The sequence below is a fragment of the Astatotilapia calliptera genome, chromosome 11 (assembly GCF_900246225.1).
Source record: "Astatotilapia calliptera chromosome 11, fAstCal1.2, whole genome shotgun sequence".
In the NCBI taxonomy this organism is placed as follows: Eukaryota; Metazoa; Chordata; class Actinopteri; order Cichliformes; family Cichlidae; genus Astatotilapia; species Astatotilapia calliptera.
Window position 1 is genome coordinate 12429999 of NC_039312.1, and position 20749 is coordinate 12450747.

The following is a 20749-nucleotide window of genomic DNA, read 5'->3' on the forward strand; positions in this document are numbered from 1 at the left end:
TATGAAAGAAATTTCATATCCACAGACTCAATGGGTTCAAACGGGGGGCTACAAAGGGCCTCCAGCACCAAAGACAAGTCCCAAGCAGGGACACTGGACTTAAGCACGGGCCTCAGCTGGCGAACTCCTTTCAGAAAACGTATGGCGAGGGGATGTGCACCTGGTGTCACCCCGTCAAAGCCAATATGACAAGCAGATATAGCTGCCAAATAAACCTTAATTGTCGAAAATGAAAGGCCCTTATCCAGCAGCTCCTGCAGGAATGTCAAAACATCCACAATAGAGCACTGAAATGGCAGAATGTGGCGGTCCTGGCACCATTGCTCGAAGGCTCGCCATTTGTAAGCATACAAGCCTCTAGTAGATGAGGCCCTAGCGCTCTGAATTGTCGCTATCACGCTAGGTGGCAAACCCTTAGCAATCAAGTTTAACCTCTCAGCAGGTAAGCATGAAGGCGCCACAGATCTGGGTGCGGATCAAACACTTTTCCTCCCGCCTGAGAGAGGAGATCCCTGCAGAGAGGAAGCTGCCAAGGACTCGCTGCTAGCAGGCTGATTATCTCTGCATACCACGACCTTGTGGGCCACCAAGGGGCCACTAGAATCAGAGAGAGGGAATGCCAACGCACTCTCTCTAGAACTGGAGATATCATTTCCACTGGGGGAAATGCATACAGGAGCACGTCTGGCCATTGGTGCGCTAGCGCGTCCAAGCCCAAGGGTGCATCGTGGTCGATTATGGAGAAGAACAGGGGGCAGTGAGTATTTACCCTGGAAGCAAAAAGATCTATTTGCGCCTTGCCTAATAGGTCCCAAATCTGAGCCACTATTAAAGGGTGTAACCTCCATTCTCTCACCAGAGGACCCCCCCGTTGAGAGAAGGTCGGGCCCCAGGTTCAGGTGGCCCGGGACATGGGTGGCTCTTAGAGAGAGAAAATGAACACTGCACCATAACAGCAGAGAGCGAGACAGGAGCAGCCCGGGCTCCCTCCAAGGACTGAGAGCTAGCATGCAAGACGCGGTTACCGGCAGCCTCCTCCAGAGGTGACGCGATGCACACAAACGGTGAGAGTCAGTCCAGCGCTGAAACGCTCTCATTTTTAACAGTCCAAGTGGCACTACGGCGATCAAAGATGCCATCATGCCCAACAAGCTTAATATCATCTGGAAACGCAGTCTGCGTCCCAAATGAAACTGAGCGAGGCAGCGATGAAACGCGGCCACTCTGTGCTCCGACAAACGCGCGCGGCTGGAAAGCGAGCATATTTCCAAACCGAGAAAAGTAATCTGCTGACTCGGGATTAGCGAGCTCTTTTGAAAGTTCACAGAGAACCCCAGTGTCTGAATGTGTGACAGAACCAGCAACAGCTGTGTCTCTACCTGTTCTCTGGAGCAAGCTACGAGAGCCCAGTCGTCTAGGTAGGCTAAGATGCGGATTCCTCTCTCTCTGAGGGGCGCTAGTGCTGCCTCGGCACATTTCGTAAAGGTGCGAGGAGCAAGCGACAGCCCGAACGGCAGCACTAGGTATCCGTAGGCTACGCCCTCGAATGCAAACCTCAGAAACTGCTTGTGTTTCGGGTGTATAGCCACATGAAAATAAGCATCTGTTAGATCGATTGTTGCAAACCAATCTCCCGAGCCGACCGCATTCAAGAGCTGTCTGAGTGTTAGCATCTTGAACCTGTACGTTCGTAGATACGTGTTCAAGACTCGCAGGTCGAGGATGGGACGAAGCCCTCCCCCTTTTTTCGGAACAACAAAATAACGGCTGTACCAACCTTTGTCTGTCTCCGAAGCGGGGACCACTCGTATTGCTCTTTTCTGCAATAGCGCCTTTATTTCCTCTCTGAGTATCATGGCCGCCTCGGTGTTGACAGTCGTGTTTACGACTCTTTGGAAACGAGGCGGCTTGACCCGGAACTGCAACCGGTAACCCATGGCAACAGTTCGCAGCACCCATGGAGAGGGGGCGCAAGCGCAGCACTGAGGGAAGTCAGCAGCCAGCCGGCTGACCGTTGGCGGGGCGTTGTCGCCCCCCAGTGTGTCGTCACCCCCCAGTGTGTCTGCAGGGGACTGCATCACCTGCCTGACCTGGCACATTCTGCCTGCAGGCTGAGCATTTGTGATTGTTTGAGAATAAACAACACTCTTTATTGATTTTAACATGGAAACATGTACATTTATACATTTTGTTGGAGGCACCTTTTCTAAGGCACAACAATGAAAAATAGCGGGAACACTCGATGTGGTCACCTGAACATTTAACACACCTGAACAGGGAGTTACCTGAGGCATTTTGTGTGCAGGGGTTTTGTGCTTGGGAGACAGTGTTAGGAAAGTGCAGCGCCTTCTGGGGCTGACAACCTGAACAGAACTTAAGCGGCACCTCTTGTGCGGCAACAGAGGGGTAAAAACAGCGTCTCCCTGCTGCTGGACCCCCTCTCCACTCGAAACCACAGCTAGGAGGGCTGAGGCTTCTTCCTCCTGGGCGTCGGGTCCCGCCGGGGGCCCGAGGGTGGGCCTTTGCTCCAGGCCGACTGGCGTGGAGCTCGGGCCGGAGGATGTGCTCTCGCTGGCAGCACACCCACTTCAGCAGTGGGCGCCGGTCTCTTGCCAGTCGGCAGAGGAGCGGCGGGCCTGTGAGAGCTAGCTGCGGGCTTGGGTTTCGGCTGACGTCTGGGGATGATGTCGCACAGAGCTTCCGTCTGCTTCTTCCTCAGATCGAATCTAGCCTGAATGGCTTCAAGTGAATGTCCGAATAACCCAGCCGCAGACACTGGTGCGTCCAGATATACAGCCCTGACCCTATCCGGGATGTCAGAGAGGGTCAGCCACAGGTGCCTCTGCGCCACTACTGTCGAAGTCATCCCTCTGCCCAGGGAGAGCGCTGCACAGCGAGACGCACGGAGGATGTAATCTGTGGCGACTCTGACCTCGTTAAGGTAAGAGGTGCCAGCGGGCTGTCATCAAGAACCAGCGATCCGACCTCCGCCAGGCACATTGCCTGGTACGTCTGGAGCATGGTGACAGAGCTCATGGCGCGAGCAGTGCCGGCCTGAGCTCGATAAATCTTCTCCAGCTGCGAAGCAGAGAATCTGCAGTGCTTGGACGGCAGAGTTGCGGGGCCGCTGACACCATGGTTATGGGACGGGGCCAGATGAGCAGCCAGAGACGGCTCTATAGGGGGTGGGTTAGTTAAGCCAGCCCCCTCAGCGCCGTCCAATTCCATGTACTGTCCATAGCCGGGCACAGTGACGCGGGTAGACAGAGGTTTGTCCCATGATGCTGTTAGCTCGCAGAGAAAGTCTGGGAACATGGGAAGGCAGTTTTTGGCCGTTGCGGGCTCCGGTGGGAGGAAAAACCCCGCGAACCGCGACGGCTTCTGAGCTGGCGGAGGAGAGGGCCAGTCCACCTGCAGCTTCTCAGCAGCACGGCGAAACAGGGAGAAAAGAGAGGTGTCATCGTGGCCGACCGGCGCAGCAGCGGCAGTACATTGGGCCGACAATGAGCTCTCCTGCTCATCCTCCGACAAACCATGGATGTCCAGGCCGATGTCCAGCACGTCATCATCGTCCTGGGGAGCGCTGGCGGGCTTCAACCCAGGCTGAAGCCCGTCAGCGCTCCTGCATGGTTCTGGCTCGTCATCGGGGGTCAGAAACAAAGGAATGTCTTTGTTTGAACTAAGACTTACAAATGTAAGTACAATAATGGCAACATTTAACAATTTGACTCTAACACTAACACAGTCGGAGATGGCTATACAAAGTAGTCAAAGCATTTCCAAGTGTAAGAACTGCAGTGAGAAGTATTTTTAAGAAATTCAAGGCGAGTCACACATGGTTATAGAATGAGCCTGGTATAAGCAGGAAGTGAAACATTTCAAAGACTCTGGAAAGAAAACTAGTGTGAAATGTGTCTCAAGAACAACTGCCTAGACATTAGTGAATGACTTAGCCAAGTCATGAATTGTCCTCTCAAAGAAGGCGGTCACTAAAACCTTGCACAAGAATTAACTGCAAGATCAAGAAAATCTTCACTTGACTGAAGCCAGATTGAAGTATGATATTGACAACCAGGAGAAAGGTCATCCTTAGCATACTGTTCTATACTGTCTGGTTCTCTTTGGAAACAGGTCCTTTGGTCAGATGAGATGAAACTAGAGCTCTTTGGCCACAGAGATCCTTCTTAGGGAGAGGTGTACGATCCAAAGAACACTGTCCCCACAGTGAAACACAGTGGTGGGAGCATTATGCTGTGGGAAACATGAAGAAAGAAGGACGTGAAAATAAGAAAAAAAGAAATAAATGCAAGCACTCAGCACAAATCTGGGTCTGGGTTTGTATTCCAACAACACAAAGAGCCACAAAATATGTTGCTCCTGTAGAAGTACCTCCAGAAAACCAATGGGAGTATTACTGACTGGCTTGCACAAAGCCCTGACTAGAATCACACTGCAAATTTGTGGGGACCTTGAGAGAGTCGCCAAGAAAGAATGGATGTGTGGGACTGTTGAAAATGACAACACACAGCTGTTTGTTGTAGTTTTGTTTCTACAATATCCAAAATAAAACCAGGATATTTAGAAAAGGCTATGTTAAAACTATGCTTGCTGTTTAACAGCGCTTGGGAAATATCTTAAATGGCTTTAAAAGGAGAATCACAGACTGGAATTGTCATAAGAATTTTTAAAGCTGTACTGACTGAGGAAAAATTGCATGTGCTGGTTACACGGATGCTATATTTAAGATTCGGTGAGATTCAATCTGACTTCTTTTAGCTCCTACTCAATTTAACAGCTTTTCATTTGTTTCCACTGTAGTATTTATTTTCCCCCAGTCTACCAGTTACTTGTATTTACCTTTAAATTATTTGAACTGACACTTTAACTCCTTTTAGAGGATGTTCATGAGTACAGAACATTTTTCTCCCACTGGTGGAAAAAATCCAGACGCTGATAATGACTTCAAGATGTGAGTGGGCGTATGAGCTTTAACGTAAAGAATGCGAGTAGGATTTCCTGTAAAGGCAGTTACAGTGACTCCTCCCACGCTTTTTCCTTTTTAATCCACCTGTCATCAAATGTATTCATACTTTAAAATGCAACCGATTTGCCACAGCAAATAAAGGTTAACCAACCTTTATCTTCCCCCTAACAAACCCTCTCCTTTGTTCCAACAGGAGTGTGATACCTGACTCCAACCCTGTTTACTTCAGCCGTCATCGAGCTGGGCTTGTACAGCTGCCGGGAATATGAGAAGGGCTCAGGTTACAGTCCCGTTTGTTCAGCGATAACAGCCTTCCACTACATTTACAGTTAGGCAAAGCAGCTCCATGAGGCTGTTACAGAACAAATCCAGTCATTATTGTGCCGGCCCTTATCAGTAACACATAGAAATATGTTCCTAAAGATCATGATAGCAGGACAAGTGAGCAGCCGCAGAGCAAACATGCACCAGCTGTTCCTGGGTGACATGTGGATGTTTGCTTCTGCTGCCCTCCACTGGACAAAAATCACATTTATATTTAGACCTGTGACAAAATCCCTTCCTCAGTTTCATTCTTCTCACGGTTATTGTGAAGGTGTTTGTCTTAAACTTTCCCGGCCTCTTACTAAAACCTAAACTAAAAGAAAAGCTTAAAAAAAGAAAAGCGTTCGTTTCTATCCACAGCCTAGACTTTATTGAACATATGAAAACGAAAGTACAAACAGCAAAAAGCAGAGGATTAACTTTTTGTAGCAAATAAATTAAGTCACTGTTGATTCAGCACAAGAGGCATCAACATTTTAACACTGAGCGCATCTTTCACCTTTGATATTTAAGTCATTTAAGGAGTTGAAGAAAGCTACACCACCTTACTGAAATTTATCCTCAGTCTTAAAAAAAGCAACATCAACAAAGTAACTTAAAAAGCAGTTCATTTATCCCAATAGCTGAGAGGCTGTAATGTGGCTGAAGACATTAATTTAATATAATTAACACTTATAGCGCGAAATTGTAGAACGCTAGAGCCAAATACAGCCTGTTAGCTGATTATCTACAGAACAAGCGGCAAGTGTTGAACACATGCACAAAGTGTAATGAGTATTCCACAAGAATGAAGGCCACAGTGAGCGAGATGTGAGACTTGCACTTTAACTAGTACATACAGTACAACTCACCATATTTATTGTACATTTATGCAATATTTACATACTTCAAACTTGCCTGCAAAGTGTGTGGTTGAAATTACAATCACTTCCATCATCTCTTCAACTCAGCTAAAAGGAGAAAGAGGTTTACAAGAAGCTCTTACTGCAATGCCAGACTGGGAAATGAGAGTATGATGTCATCACAAAAAGCCAGGCTTATTGTCAACTTTGTTCTTCCCCTCATATATATATATGCTCACACAGCGCGAGAAGCCATGAGAACCATGTGGAAATTTAGTTTCTGCAAACAGATTGAAATCAAGGCAAAACACGCCAAAAAAAAGAGAAAGAGAGAAACAGGAAGTGACACAAAATGGTATAGACAGTATTGTACTGAACAGATCTAAATGCATACAAATGTGCAATAAAAGTCTGAATTTGTCTCAGAATGTTATCTCTAGCACAGAAAGTTTAGCTTCCTTAATAATAGATTAAGGAGCCTTCTGTAATTGGGTAAGGTGGATGTGATGGGCAAAGGGTGGGAATAAAGGGGAGGGCAGGAGGGAATCATCTTAGTAGGAGCGGATGGCAGGTGGAACGTGGGCGCAGTCCTGCTCATCAAGAGAGCTGTCGATCACAGGGCGGTACTCCAATGTGACCTGTGATTGGTCAAAAGCAAAGGAGTATGAGGATACTGACAGCTGAAGCTGTCAATAGCTTCAAAAACTGTTTAAATTATTCTGTAAGACACAGACAAACACACACACTGAGGGGGTCATCACCTTTCCAGTCTTTTGATCAACGAAGGACAGAGTGTGCTTCCTCCAGTGCTGGTCATACGGCTTCTTCTCCTGACCCTGCAGGGGCTTAGAGTAGTCGTACTCATCCACACGTTCCTGAAGCACAGTTCAAAGAAATGTTGGCAGAGAGCAGATTGTATAGACATTAATTCCATCCTTACGCTAAACATGTTGACGCAGACCTTGTAGTCCTCTCTGGCGTGGGCTCCCCTGCTCTCCTTTCTCTGCTCGGCAGAGTTGATGGTCTGGACGGCGTTCAGCAGCAGATTCTGCAGCTCTAGCGATTCCACCAAGTCGGTGTTCCACACAATGCCTGAAGGAGAAAGGATGAAATTTAGAGGGGAGGAAAAAAAACAAACCCATTTCAAAGTAACCCTCCAACAACTTTTTGCACAAGAAGAGCAGCAGTGTGGTGCAGTACCTCTGTCAAAGGTCTTGATGTCCTCCAGGGTCTGATAAATAGCATCCATCTTATCGCATCCTTCCTTCAGGACAGAGCCAGTACGGAATACCGCAGCATGGGTCTGCATGGTCTGAAAGCAGAAGCAGAGAAACACGTTACTCTAAATGAACCACGACAATGAAATCTCATGGATGACACAGGGGCCAGTTGTGGTGTTTCACACCTGTTTAACCTGTGTGGTGGTGGTAATCAAATCCAGATATCAAGTCATCCTGGCCAATGCTCATTATCATTGTAAAGATATATGTAAGAACTACTGCTGTCAAAATTTGCATTAATGCAAATTAATCTGCCATCACGGTCAACGCGATTAAATTATTTTAATGCAACTAACACATCTGGAGTGCAGAATAACTCAAAATCCCTAAACTGTTTCTGTCAACGCATTCTGGGCAGTTTGTCCAAGTAGTTACCTTCGCAAATGCGCAAATGGGCAGTTGATCTGGTAGTGACGGGCAGCTGAACCAATCAACTCCGTATGGAAGATGGGAAATTTGGGTATTTAAAAAAAACAACAAGACGGAGCAGTCGACCGACATAAAATATTATGCAGATTGTGCAAGAAGGAATTTTCTTTTCACCGAAGCACCTCCAGTTTGAAATATCACATTGACGCAGAGCATACGTTAGCCAAGCATGCTGCTAGCACTTTGTCGCAAGCTGGGTGACACGTTAGCCAAACCACTTATGAAGCATCGGGGACTCAGTAAGTCTACCTCGGACATATTGACTGACACAATTGCCAAGTGGATTGCAACAAACTGCAGACCTATTAATGTCGTTGAGAACACTTGCTTTACATAGCTTTGATGTCTCGTTTCAAGGACTTGAAGTGCCTCCCCAAGAGTGACATGGTAAGTGCGTATATTTTGCCTTTTTTCTCGAGTCTGTTTGCTCAGGCAAATGAAATGCTATTAATATAGAATAAAAATGAATGATAATTAATTGTTATTAATCAAAATTAATCCACAGTAACCCTGTGATGAATCCGATTAAACATTTTAATTGTTTGACAGCACTAATATATATTAGCGTATACTTGCCTATTAGTATAGAAGTTTTTTTAAAGTTGTATTTCGCAGGAGAGAACCTTTGCTAAACGATTGAAGAAAACTATTCAAATTTTCTTTGAATTTAAGCATACATTCTGTTTATTCTGCATTTATTTTATTATATTAGGCCTGTGTGATATGACTAAAATCTCATATCCCAATATAAGACATTTATCGTCCCAACAACGTTATACATCACAAAAATTTTACATTTTCTGTAAATTCTGTGAATCTCGGGCAACTCGACTTGTGTGAAGTGTTTTCAGCTGGAGTCGAGTGTTACATACGTTAAAGCGGCCGGAATTTTGTATTTATTACACGGCGTGCTGCAGGGAAAAAACTAGTAGTAGCACACTCTTTTTAGCTTCTCGTCCGTAAACACTCTGCATACTATTTCACATGATTCAGTTTATCTTGAAAAGTCTCAAAAGGATCTTCAGCTTTATTGTGAAAGGTTTATGTGGAAAATAAACAAGCGGAGGGCAGAGCCACGTGATGGTTTTACCGTCGCTGTTGCTAAAGACGACGCATAAAAACAGTCGCTTGTCCGTCTGTAGTGTTGTTATTTAAAATATAAGAGAAAGAAAGAACTTTAAGGAATTCTACTGTGACCATCAAAATCATCAAAATAATATTGCCGTAGACACCATGAAACAAACGATAGCGTAATATGAAATGATAGACGTTTTCATATCGTCATATCGAACAGCCCTACATGATATTGCATAAGTGTCTGTTAGCTTAAATATAAAGTTGAAAAAAATGTAATTGCAACCAGGCTACTGATCAAATAATGTGATTAATCGCGATAAATTACAGAAAATGGTGCGATTAATTAGTTTTTGTTGTTTTTTTTATTGACAGCAAAAGTAAGAACATTTATGTTTGATTGACCTGTTAGTGAAGAAGTAATATTGAGGAAGAGGTAGAGAGAAGAGCTCTACTACATGAGTTTATTGACACTAGCTTGGTTGGAACTTCCTAAATCTGCTGCTAACAGATGCCGCCCATATTGACTAATATTAAAACTGATAAAAGCAGAACTGAAACAAGAAAAGTATCCTTAGAAACCAAAAAAAGGAAACTAAAATTCACAAAAAAAAACCCCACTGGCACCTGCCCTCATCCCTACTGGATGCATGTATGGTATTGTATCACGACGTCTCAAGTTATCACATTCACACGATTTTCATAATACCTGACCACTGACCTTGAGTTCAAGGTCACTGGGATTCAAACTCCTCTGAGATTTATAGTAGATGCACCTATGGTATGAATTTGGAAGTACTGGGTGACTTCCTTCTTGAGTTATTGCAGTCATAAACTTGGGTTCCCCACACCTGGGTCACGACAATACCCCGTTAACAAAAAGAAAAAAAAGGGAATGAAAAATAAAAACCTTTCTTGTGGAGAGAAAAGCTTTCTAAACCTTATTTTGTGGCAGGTCTTTCCAGATTGTAGCCATTAGTAAGAGATTTGGTGGTAATTATACATTACATTTTTATGTCCTGATGATTATTATCATTTAGAAAAGATCTACAGATAAGGTGTAGAGTTGTATATAATAAATAATATCTAACAATAATAATAATAAAAATAAATAATTCCTGTAAAGCCAAATATTAGTTAAGTACAAATATAATTTATACATCAATATGTCTGTGTTCATGTTAGCATGTCCACCTTCTGCATGTTGAGCCTGATCTCAGAGGTCCTCTGACTTCCGTTGGCAAACCTCAGCCTGTCCAGGTTGGCCACAGACTCCTCTCCTGCGCTGGGCTTCAGAGGGGACAGCTTCTCTCCTGCACAGGAAAAGACAAAAAAGCCAACGTCAGCATGAACACAGAGACAGCAAAAGTGATTTTTCTCCGAATGTGAATGTAGAACAGATATATTTTCTGCTAATATTTTAACAGAAAGTATTAAGTCTGTTTTAATCAGTTGTTTTTATGATTTTTTTTTTCATTATTAATGCTTATTTTTTAAGATTAAGAAACTTTTTATTGTAATAAATTTAACCAAATACACTACTTTTGGGATTAATAAAGTATTCTGTGAAAAGCAGAGGTTCTCACCAGGTTTGTGCTGCTCAGCAATGGTGAGGGCGCAAGCTCTGCCAAACACCACCAGGTCCAGCAGGGAGTTGGCACCCAGCCTGTTAGCTCCATGGACACTGGCAGAAGCTGCCTCTCCACAGGCATACAGTCCGGGAACCACCTTGTCCTCGTCGTTGACGTGAGTAATCACCTAAGGGCCAAATATTACAAATCCTAAGCAAGCCCGCTGTGCTCACAACAACAGTGTTAGTGCACGACGCGTGGAGATGACACATGCAGAGATTATGTACCTGTCCCTTGTAGTTTGTGGGTATTCCACCCATGTTGTAGTGGACGGTGGGCAGGACAGGGATGGGTTCTTTGGTGACGTCGACTCCAGCGAAGATCATGGCTGTCTCTGAGATACCAGGCAGCCTTGCGGCCAGCTGCTGAGGAGGCAGGTGGTGAAGCTGCAGGTACACGTGGTCCTTCTCTGGACCAACACCTCTGAAGAAATTAAAAACGTAAACGTCAGTAAGGAACAGGAACTGGCTTAAAAGCTTTGACAGACATCACACAGACAGGTGAGTTGAGCATACCTGCCCTCTCTGATCTCTATGGTCATGGAACGGGACACCACGTCTCTGGAAGCCAGGTCTTTGGCGTTGGGTGCGTAGCGCTCCATGAAGCGCTCTCCTTCACTGTTAATCAGGATTCCTCCCTCACCACGGCAGCCCTCTGTGATCAGACAGCCGGCTCCATAGATTCCTGTAAGCATGAAACATGAAGAAGAAGAAAAAAAAAAAAAAAAAAAAAAAACCTGTTACATCCAAATATTTATGAATAAATAACAACAGTAGTTATAAGCTTTCATTCCCATCAAAGAAACACAAGGTCAACACTGTAAATGTAAAATCCACAAGGTTTTATTGCCATGGCACAATATAATGTCAATAAAACCAAAGACATTATGCTTTATAGACCCAGTACTGTTAAGCAATTTCACTAACAATTTTAAAGTTTTATCTCTAGAATCTGTGGAAAAACTGTACGTTTTTCCTGCTATATCCACCAACCAATTTAAATCATAGGTTTTCCCTCAGTGTAGCAGAGTTATGCATGAAACATGGCGAAGTCTGCTGCCCTTATGCAACAAGCATTTACAAAGATGGAGCATCTATGCCACAGGGCACATGTGCTACTTCATCCATATTTAATGATATCATGATATCCAGGAAAAACAAAAATAAACATGACCTTTAGGAAAAAGAAAGTTGTCTTCAGGGTAAAATGTAGACATTTAGTGAGTTAAAAGTCTGAAATATTGGTCAATAGTTTTTTCTTTTAGACACATGAAACATGAACAGGTTTCCCTTACATTTTTTATGTGTAGTTAATTTTTAGTGCGGGTGAAACTGGGTCCTCACCTCTCTTCCCCTCGCACTCTCAACATCAGCTCTCCCCAGGGCTGTGTACTAAGCCCACTACTCTACTCCCTCTACACATATTGACTGCAGTCCTGCCCACCCAGAGAACATCATTGTCAAATTTGCTGATGACACAACAGCGGTGGGGCTGATCACAGGGGGAAATGAGGCGGCTTACAGAGATGAGGTCCTGAAACTGGGAGAATGGTGTGCATCAAACAACCTGGCACTTAACATTACCAAGATCAAGGAACTCATCCTGGACTTCAGGTGGAACAGAGCTGCCCCTGCACATCAACGGAGAATGTGTAGAGCGAGTGGAGTCCTTCAAATTCCTTGGGGTCCACATCTCTGCAGACCTCTCCTGGTCAGCTAACACCATGGCGCTAGTCAAGAAAGCCCAGCAGCGGCTACACTTCCTGAGGATGCTCAGGAAGGAGCAACTAAACACCCCGCTGCTGGTGACCTTCTACAGATCCACCATCGAGAGCCTGCTAAACTATGCGGTGACAGTGTGGCACGCCAGCTGCACGGAGGCAGATAAGAAGAGACTGCAGAGGGTGGTAAACACAGCACAAAAAAATCATCGGCTGCCCCCTGCCCTCCTTGTCTGCCGTCTACAACTCCCGTTGTATCAGCAGGGCCAGAAACATCTTAAAGGACACTACCCATCCCGGCTACCATCTTTTCAACCTACTGCCCTCTGGCAGGCGCTTCAGATCCATACGGACCAGAACAAACACACTCAGGGATAGCTTTTTCCCCAAAGCTATAACCATACTCAACTCAAACTTGCACAAAAAGTAATCTGCACTGAAATATCATCAATTCTCTGCCTGTCTGTCTCTGTTATCCATTACTGTACTGTGTATTTATACTTATATTAAGTGTATTGTTAAATTATTCTATAGTTTTTAATGTGCTAAAGCACGTCTGCACTTTTATAGAGCTGTTTCTAATCTCGTTATACGATGTATAACGACAATAAAGGCTTTCAATTCAGTTCAATTCAACTAAGATAATATGACAATGCATTTTAAAAAATAATTTTGTTTTATTGTCACAAGTCGTAGGTTACTCCTTTATGCTCTGCCAGACTGCACTCAGATCAGCTGGTTTTTGTTTTTCTGACTCCAGAAGTTGACAACAGAAGTTGTAGAGTGCCCTCTGGTGGCCAAACTATGTAAAATCATTCATTTTTCTCTCCAATCTCTTCTTAACTATATTACATTTGCACTTACTAGACATTGACTTGTTATTGATACAGCATCTATACTAGTTAACTTTACTGTAGGTATTCCAAACATATCTTTGAGGAATTTGTATAGTTCCTGTGGAGCTTTCGCTTTCAAAATAAAACTCTCCTCAATGCTTCAGCAACATTTTTTGGTTTAATAAATTAAGTTTCTTTTCTCACCAGTGGGATGAAACTGGACAAACTCCATATCCTGGCAGGGCAGACCCGCTCTGGTCACCATCGCATTTCCATCTCCTGTGCTTGTGTGAGCAGATGTGCAGCTGAAATAGGTTCTTCCATAACCCCTGGAAAGAAAGACAGAACTTATTTCTAAGCTTGTAGATAAAATGACAGTTGAAGACATGTTTAAGCAAAGGCATCTCCTACCCAGTAGCAATAACAGTGTTCTGGGCTCTGAAGCGGTGGATAGACCCGTCCTCCATACAGAGAGCGATCACCCCTTTACACTCTCCATTCTCCATCAGCAGGTCCAGGGCAAAATACTCCACAAAGTAACTGGTGTCATAACGAAGTGACTGAAGACAAGTCAGGCAGACGCACAGAGGCACTTAACTGGTGCTCCTCGGCAACACAAAGATTGAAAGAAGGTAGGAAAGTATGTGTACTCACCCTTCCATACAGCGTATGCAGCAGTGAGTGGCCTGTTCTGTCTGCTACACAGCAGCAGCGGTGCGCCTGACCTCCCTTTCCATACTTAAGGCTCTGACCTCCAAAGGCCCTCTGGTAGATCTTGCCCTCCTCAGTGCGGCTGAATGGCATGCCAAAGTTCTCCAGCTAGGAAAAAAAAAAGAGGAAACAAGAGCAACATGAATTCCTAATCTGCTGTAACTGTCTTTTTACACAGCTCTGGGTGGAATGACCCCCATCTGGTGTAAATTAAAAATAAAATAAATTAATAATTATTTAAATCCACCAATAAGCTGCTCGGCTTTTATTATGCAATGAGGTATTCCTAAAGATCACATGGCTTACACACTCATTTATGTCTTTTGTTTAAGGCCTAGTACTTGCCAGTTAACATAATGACTTGTTATGCATGTTAGTGTGTTTCTAAGAGAGATCATACCTCTACTACGGCTGCAGGAGCCTGCTCTGTCATGTAGTGGATAGCGTCCTGGTCTCCAAGCCAATCAGATCCCTTCACTGTGTCATAGAAATGCCACCTCCAGTCATCCTCCTCCATGTTCCCCAGAGCCGCATTAATCCCACCCTATTAACCAAGGTAAGTTTAAACATTATGCGTGTTTACTTGATGACTCAAGATTAGTAAAATATTTGCAATGAGATTGAGACTTTGGTCCTAACTGACACACAAAATCATTTACTGTAACCACTGATTTACCTGTGCAGCGACAGTATGAGACCTGGTGGGGAACAGTTTGGTGACACAGGCAGTGTTGAAGCCAGCCTCAGACAGGCCAAAAGCTGCCCTCAGTCCCGCTCCACCAGCTCCAACCACCACAGCATCAAACTCATGATCCACAACTGGGTATTGAGTGGAGATCTGAAACCAGTTGAAAAGACAATGTACTGCAAACATTTTTGAAGCAATGAGAGTGTACTCTACGTATGCGGAGTCCTGGTTTTCATATCATATACATACTGTTCTGCATTTAAAAAAAACACAAACTTAATGTGGCTTACGTCATCTGATACTTTGGCATTTTTCTTCTTGCCATAAATGGAAAAGTGGAAGTTCCTGGAACCTTGAACTGCAGCAGCAGGGACCTGGCAGAAGAAAAAGCAACTTAAATAAAACTAAAATTAATCCCAAACATAAAACACACTGAAAAACCAGACTCTGCTAATAAACACAACAAAATGATTATTCAATGAAGTGAAGTTTTAAAGCTTTAAACGTTCAGTCTTGGCACCTCCACAACCCATAATTCATATCATTAATATTTTGAGCCATTCATCACTGAAAATGTTACCAGCATTTACACAGCTGATCTTGTCAGATGCAAATGTATTTTAAACCTTCTGTAGTTCAACACTGACTTGAATTTAAAAGTATACAAACCTGCCAGTAGGAGGAACTAATGCATCACTTTAACAGACACAACAACACTGTGCCCCACGTGCTTAAACTTTCCTGACAAAATGTGAAGTAATTAAAATAATTTTGTGTGAGATATCCTTATTCACACATGATGAATAAACCATTTACACTAAATGACTGAATTTCCCAAAATCACTTTAGTGTAAACAACTTACACTAAGCTAGCAGACCGTTGATCTTCATTGCCCTTTGACACAATGTGATTAAGACTATTCAACATTTTATTCTTCACAGCACAGTGAAAAAGAGGTTCCCCAATCCCACTGATGCAAATACAGACTCTCCATATTGGGAAGAAGCTCATTATACATTATAGCAAGGAGGGTCTTAAACACTAAAATGATAATATCATATAAATCACAGGTGATGATTTATCATGTAAATTATCATCTAGCATCTCTTAGATCAACTGACTGTCTGCTTGGCCAACCGATAACAGAGGAGGACACTGAGACTATCCAATGGTCATCTTGAAGTGTGCTCATATACCGAGCATGATCCCCTGAGAAATTGTACTGTGGGTAAGTATAGTATAAGACTTGCTGCAAATTCAGAGTAAATAATACTACACCTGGCTAGTTTCTGTTATTTCTGTCACTTTTGGATGTACTGGGGAATGCAGGCGATTTACAGGGTTTCTATCAGTAGAATCAAGTAGAAAGTATACCAAAAAATCTCCTTTTTACATTAATAAGCTGTTTATCGTTATATTTTTAAATTTGCCAGAATAGGATCCCCATGTTAAAAAAAAGAAAAGAACGAATGGCATCTGTTGGTGTAAAATAGCCCGATATCTTATATGCAGGATTTTTTTTTTTTTAAGAAAAAAAAAAGAATAATTCCTGGTGAATAATAAATAATCTGTTTCTTTTTTTTCTGTTTGGTCTTCCCTACCTGTGGGGCATCAACAATCAGATGCTTACAAGTGTCAGAAAGCAGCAGAAATGACTAACAGATTCATTTAATTTAAGTGTAACTTATATTAATTTCACATTAGAAATTTAAAAAAAAGAACAAATTAATGTTAAGCTGAAACTATAAGTTTAACGATCTACATGAGAAGTGACAGGGAGGTTACAGTCTGATCAACTGTCAGGTGGCTCCTGCCTTTGAAAAATGATCTGCTAAAATACAAGCAGCATACCAACCAAAAGCATCTGCTATACCTGTGCCACGACATCAGCAGTGATTTATAATGGGGGGGGGGGGACTCCTGCACAAAACTTTCTGTTAACAGCCTTACAGCACTATGTTTAATAATGGCTGTGAAGGCATTTACCAAAACAACCCATAGCAAAAAAAAAAAACAAAAACAAAAAGCATTAAAACGTACGACCATTTTTATAGTGACGATTGCTCTTGGCGGTTATTTTTCATCTTCGTCGGTCTAAACCTTTCATATCTGCAGTTTGCCCCATTTTACTTTTGTAGCTAACAACAGCGTCTACATACTTAGAACTGTTTTACACAAGGGCAGCGGCATTTACGACTTTCATGGTGACGAAACGTCTCGGTTAGGCAGAAAGTTCAGTCGCCATTAGAAACAAAGTGTAATGTGGAGATAATAGAAGTGTAATAGATATAATATAAATCATTTTGTTGGACCTGCAAAATACCTTTGCTCGTAGTGTCACATTGAAACAGCACCAGCTACATAACAGATTACGCAAGTCAGAATCCGCCGGTTATGAAAGCTTCGTTTTAGAAACAAAAAAGGGAAAATAAAATATTATCTTTTACAATATACTACATATATAAATATTTAACTTTTAAAAGCATCTTTTCACTACTCACTGCTTTCGCAGTAGATAAAACCCTCTTGGAGAGGAGACGGGACGCCGCGCGGACACTCGCCATGTTGTCAGACGAAGGATCGTTCCTGCTGCGCTGCGGAGGAACACATATTCTGCCGGACCGGACTAATCCAATGTGCTAAAAGAGGGGTCACTCATTTATTTAATATTTATATGATAGTTATTATTTAAAGCATTTAGCCATGTGTTTTAAGGTTAATTATTAAATTATTACCTTGAAACCATCTGAGTAAATATACAGGGTTTTTTACTGCAACACTTACAGGTTCTTTTTGAAAGTAATTTTTAAAATCACCCTCTGCCGGCTAAGGTGGAACGTTAAAGCGTTAAAATTGTATAATCTGCGTGTGCAGGAACAAATGCATAAGTGACCTACACTTTTCATTCAAGGTGAGACACAGTTCCATACATTTAACAGGCGTACGCTGACACGTTGTCAGGATTGCAAAACTATGAAGCCCCTTCGTTCTGTTGTGTTTTTTTATAAACACAATGACGAGCCACGAAGCCAAATGTTGGCTAGCATGTAGCACATAGCTAGCTTTGTTTATGGTTAGCTCAGCTGTCAAACTTCCGAATCATGAGAGGCTCCTTTCGCCCTGCATGCCCGGTGCATTGTTTGGATTCATGCTAAAAAGCTATTTGTTAATGCACTTTCACATCCAGTGCTTATTCCAAACACTGTTTTGCAGATTGCACACCCTAGCAGATGCATTGGCGTTTATTCACTGCTCTTTATTCAGCCAGTAGCAAATGATGTGATAGTTAATGCAGAGTAAATTATAGACGTGTCAAAGAGAAAACACCTCTGAGATTATATGTTACTCACAAATAAAAACCGAGAAAGAGTCAATTGTTGGTGATGTTTTGGGCTGAGCTCTCTTCGTGCTTGTGTGTGTAACAGCGGCCTCCATGAACAACTTGAATGATCCCCCAAGATGGAACATCCAACCAGATCCCAGAGGAAGGGGGGCGGGAGCAGGCGATGGCAACCAGTGGAACTACGCCCTGCTGGTCCCCATGCTGGGACTGGCTGCATTTCGTAAGTTACACAAGGAGATTCACCTGTGTGATTGTGGATGAGACAACAGAGTAGAACAGCATATCAATTTCAAATGATCTGCTGTGGTGACCCTTAAAGGGAGCAGTCAAAAGAATATGATGATCAGTGAGTGAGTGTCTGGCTTACAGACACACAGTCTCTTTTGTCATTAGAATGCCAAATGGCATTTAATGATTAACACAGAAGTGGGGGGGGGGGAAGTAGACTAAACTGCAGATCAGTAAAAATTATTCCACTAAAAGGAGACATTTTGACCCTTCCAGGTTAAGCACAGCAGAGGTTTCTTGCACAACTTTACATACTGTAAAACAGGGGGGAAACACCTGCAACAGTTGTAATATACAGAACAATTTTTTGTTTTGTTGTTGTTTTTTGTTTTGTTTTTTATTGACAAGACGCACACATTCTGGCTTGCTGCCTTCATCAGCATCACCATAAAACTTAGCGCAAACCTCCCAAAAATTTTTAGGAAGATGGGTATAGGGCAGAGGAAAAACCTACAACTGCTTGTGTGCTTCCCCAGCATGCATCTGTTCTGATCTGTGTGTGATTGTATGATAGATCATCTCTGTTACTTAGATAAAGTCATTGCCATGATTTTATAAAATTCAGTTCATAAGTAGCTCCAGCTACTCTACTCTTCAGAAAATCATGGTAGTATCACTTAACATCTTCCCCATTTTTTTTTATCCCATTGCCCTTTCAGGATGGATCTGGACCAGAGAATCTCAGAGGGAGATCCAGAAGGTGAAAGCTCAGTATGACAAAGATGTGTCTACAATAAAAAGTGATATGGAGGCCCGTTACCGGGAGACTCTTACCGAGAGGCGCAGGGCAGCAGCTACGCTGGAGCTGGAGCTGGAGAAAGAGAGACAGCGGGTCAAAGGGTACAAGCAGGCCCTGGTCTCACAGAGCCAGCAGCTTATGGAAGAAAGGAAGCAGTTACAGCAGGTAAAGATCTGCTGAAGGGTTTATAAGGGATAACGGAGCTAATGAGTAGAAATCTGTCTTAAACCTTTGTTTTCTTCCATCTCAGTTACCTGCCACACATATGTCTTTTGTTGTCCTCCTTTTACATTGAACATTGCACCCATTTTATCATTGTGTCATTTTCCTTTGTAATGCATAGCCTTTACTCACTAACCTTGTATTCTGTCTTCTAACAAGGAGCGAGAGTCCTTAGAGGAAGAGAAGCAAAAGTTGGTGAAATCAGGAGCTGCAGGTGCTCTGCTGCATCAAGCTCTGGAAAAAGAGCAGAACTGGTACAACCGAGCCACAGCCACTCTGAAGGAGTTGGAGGGTTTACTTGTGGAGCGGCAGAACGCCTACTGCTCCCTCATCCAGCCTCGAGATCAGCGGCTGGAGATGGAGAAGAACATGCTGCTTAAGGTCGTTAAAGATCCCATTGGGCCAAACCTGGATCTAGAGACTGACCTGAAGGATATTTTTAAGAGAGACAAGCATTGTGCTGACCTGCTAAACATGGACAGGAGGAAGAACGGAAGCCTCATGTGGGTGTACCTCAAGTACTGGCAGCTGCAAATCACCGTCCAGAAACACAAAAGAGCCGAGGAAGCCATATTAGGAGGAAAAATCCACTCAGACACAAAGTGACAAATAGGCAACATTAAGCTGGTGTTTTGGTTTGACTTGAAGAATGTGGCGAGGGTGTGGTTTAGAAATGGAAAATTCTTGTTTTTTTTATCCCCTCTGTGTAATAACCTTTACTTGTAGGGATGTTATGCAAACACACAGAAGGTCAGTGAGGTCTAACAAGCTGAATATCACCATCTGAAAACTCCACCCTTGATCACATTTTGATGATGCACTAATATCGCTTATAGCAGTTAACCTCAGCTGCTCAGATAAGGATTTATTTCATTTAACTGAAGAAAAACAGAAATATTAGTAGGATTAATCAGGTGATATCCATATTGGATACAAAAATGCATGGTTTATTAAATAGAAGATGATAAAACTTTATAATTTAGCCCCTATAAAAATGTCGATTTAACGTCCATATTTTTGAATGCCATGAATTATTGTCAGTTAAGATTATATCTCGGAAGAACAATTTTTTTATTCCTTAGATAGGAATTCAGGGATGCCATAACACTCTATCAAATCTATTATTATGTTTTTGTAGATAATTTAAGTCTGTTGTTGAAGGAGTGATGTGGGAGATATTTGTAAAGACAACTCTGGGACTTTCTGTTTTCAACAACCTCTCTGTTCATTGAGTTTCCTCCATTTAAAACAAGCCTGATCTCATGATCGAGCAGAACAGGGAGGATGTTTCTTATGACTGGTTTGTGGGTACCTCACTAATGTCAGTGACGCCGGACTTAACCGACGGTGCATGTATGCAAAATAGTGCTGAATAATATAATGTGTTGTAAAAAAAAAAAAAAAAAGTAAAATAAAAAAAAAAAGCACATTTAATTTGTTACTGTAACACACATTCACACATGCAATGAAAGGATTTACTGAATCTGTAGCATTTGTCTTTGGTTATCAGGCCTTTCTGTGCTGCCATGTTTTCATTTTGACCTTGGTGATTAAGTGCTGGATGCTAAACTGACACTTACAACTCTGTGTGGTCATTTAAATACATTTGTTTTTGTTTAGAACTCAGTTTGTAGGTT

At 42.8% G+C, this 20749-nt stretch overlaps 2 protein-coding genes and 1 pseudogene across 2 annotated transcripts; 1 reads left to right on the forward strand and 2 right to left on the reverse strand.

Moving 5' to 3' along the window:
* Positions 1-427: 427 nt before the first annotated feature.
* On the reverse strand, positions 428-2099 carry LOC113032077 (uncharacterized; annotated as a pseudogene).
* A 3556-nt stretch (positions 2100-5655) lies between these two features.
* sdha (succinate dehydrogenase complex, subunit A, flavoprotein (Fp)) lies at positions 5656-17112 on the reverse strand. Its single transcript, XM_026184131.1, has 15 exons — positions 17022-17112; positions 14810-14893; positions 14508-14669; positions 14232-14375; positions 13775-13939; positions 13532-13680; positions 13325-13449; positions 11080-11248; positions 10792-10987; positions 10520-10691; positions 10128-10246; positions 7351-7462; positions 7112-7242; positions 6912-7025; positions 5656-6788 (listed from the first exon to the last, which is right to left on the reverse strand). The coding sequence occupies exons 1-15, from the start codon at positions 17082-17084 to the stop codon at positions 6702-6704; spliced, it is 1992 nt and encodes a 663-aa protein (XP_026039916.1). The 5' UTR covers positions 17085-17112; the 3' UTR covers positions 5656-6701.
* A 57-nt stretch (positions 17113-17169) lies between these two features.
* LOC113031755 (coiled-coil domain-containing protein 127) lies at positions 17170-20529 on the forward strand. The gene is made up of 4 exons (XM_026184132.1): positions 17170-17431; positions 17946-18083; positions 18811-19055; positions 19272-20529. Exons 2-4 carry the CDS (start codon positions 17954-17956, stop codon positions 19716-19718), a joined length of 822 nt encoding a protein of 273 aa, XP_026039917.1. The 5' UTR covers positions 17170-17431; positions 17946-17953; the 3' UTR covers positions 19719-20529.
* The last annotated feature ends 220 nt before the right edge of the window (positions 20530-20749 follow it).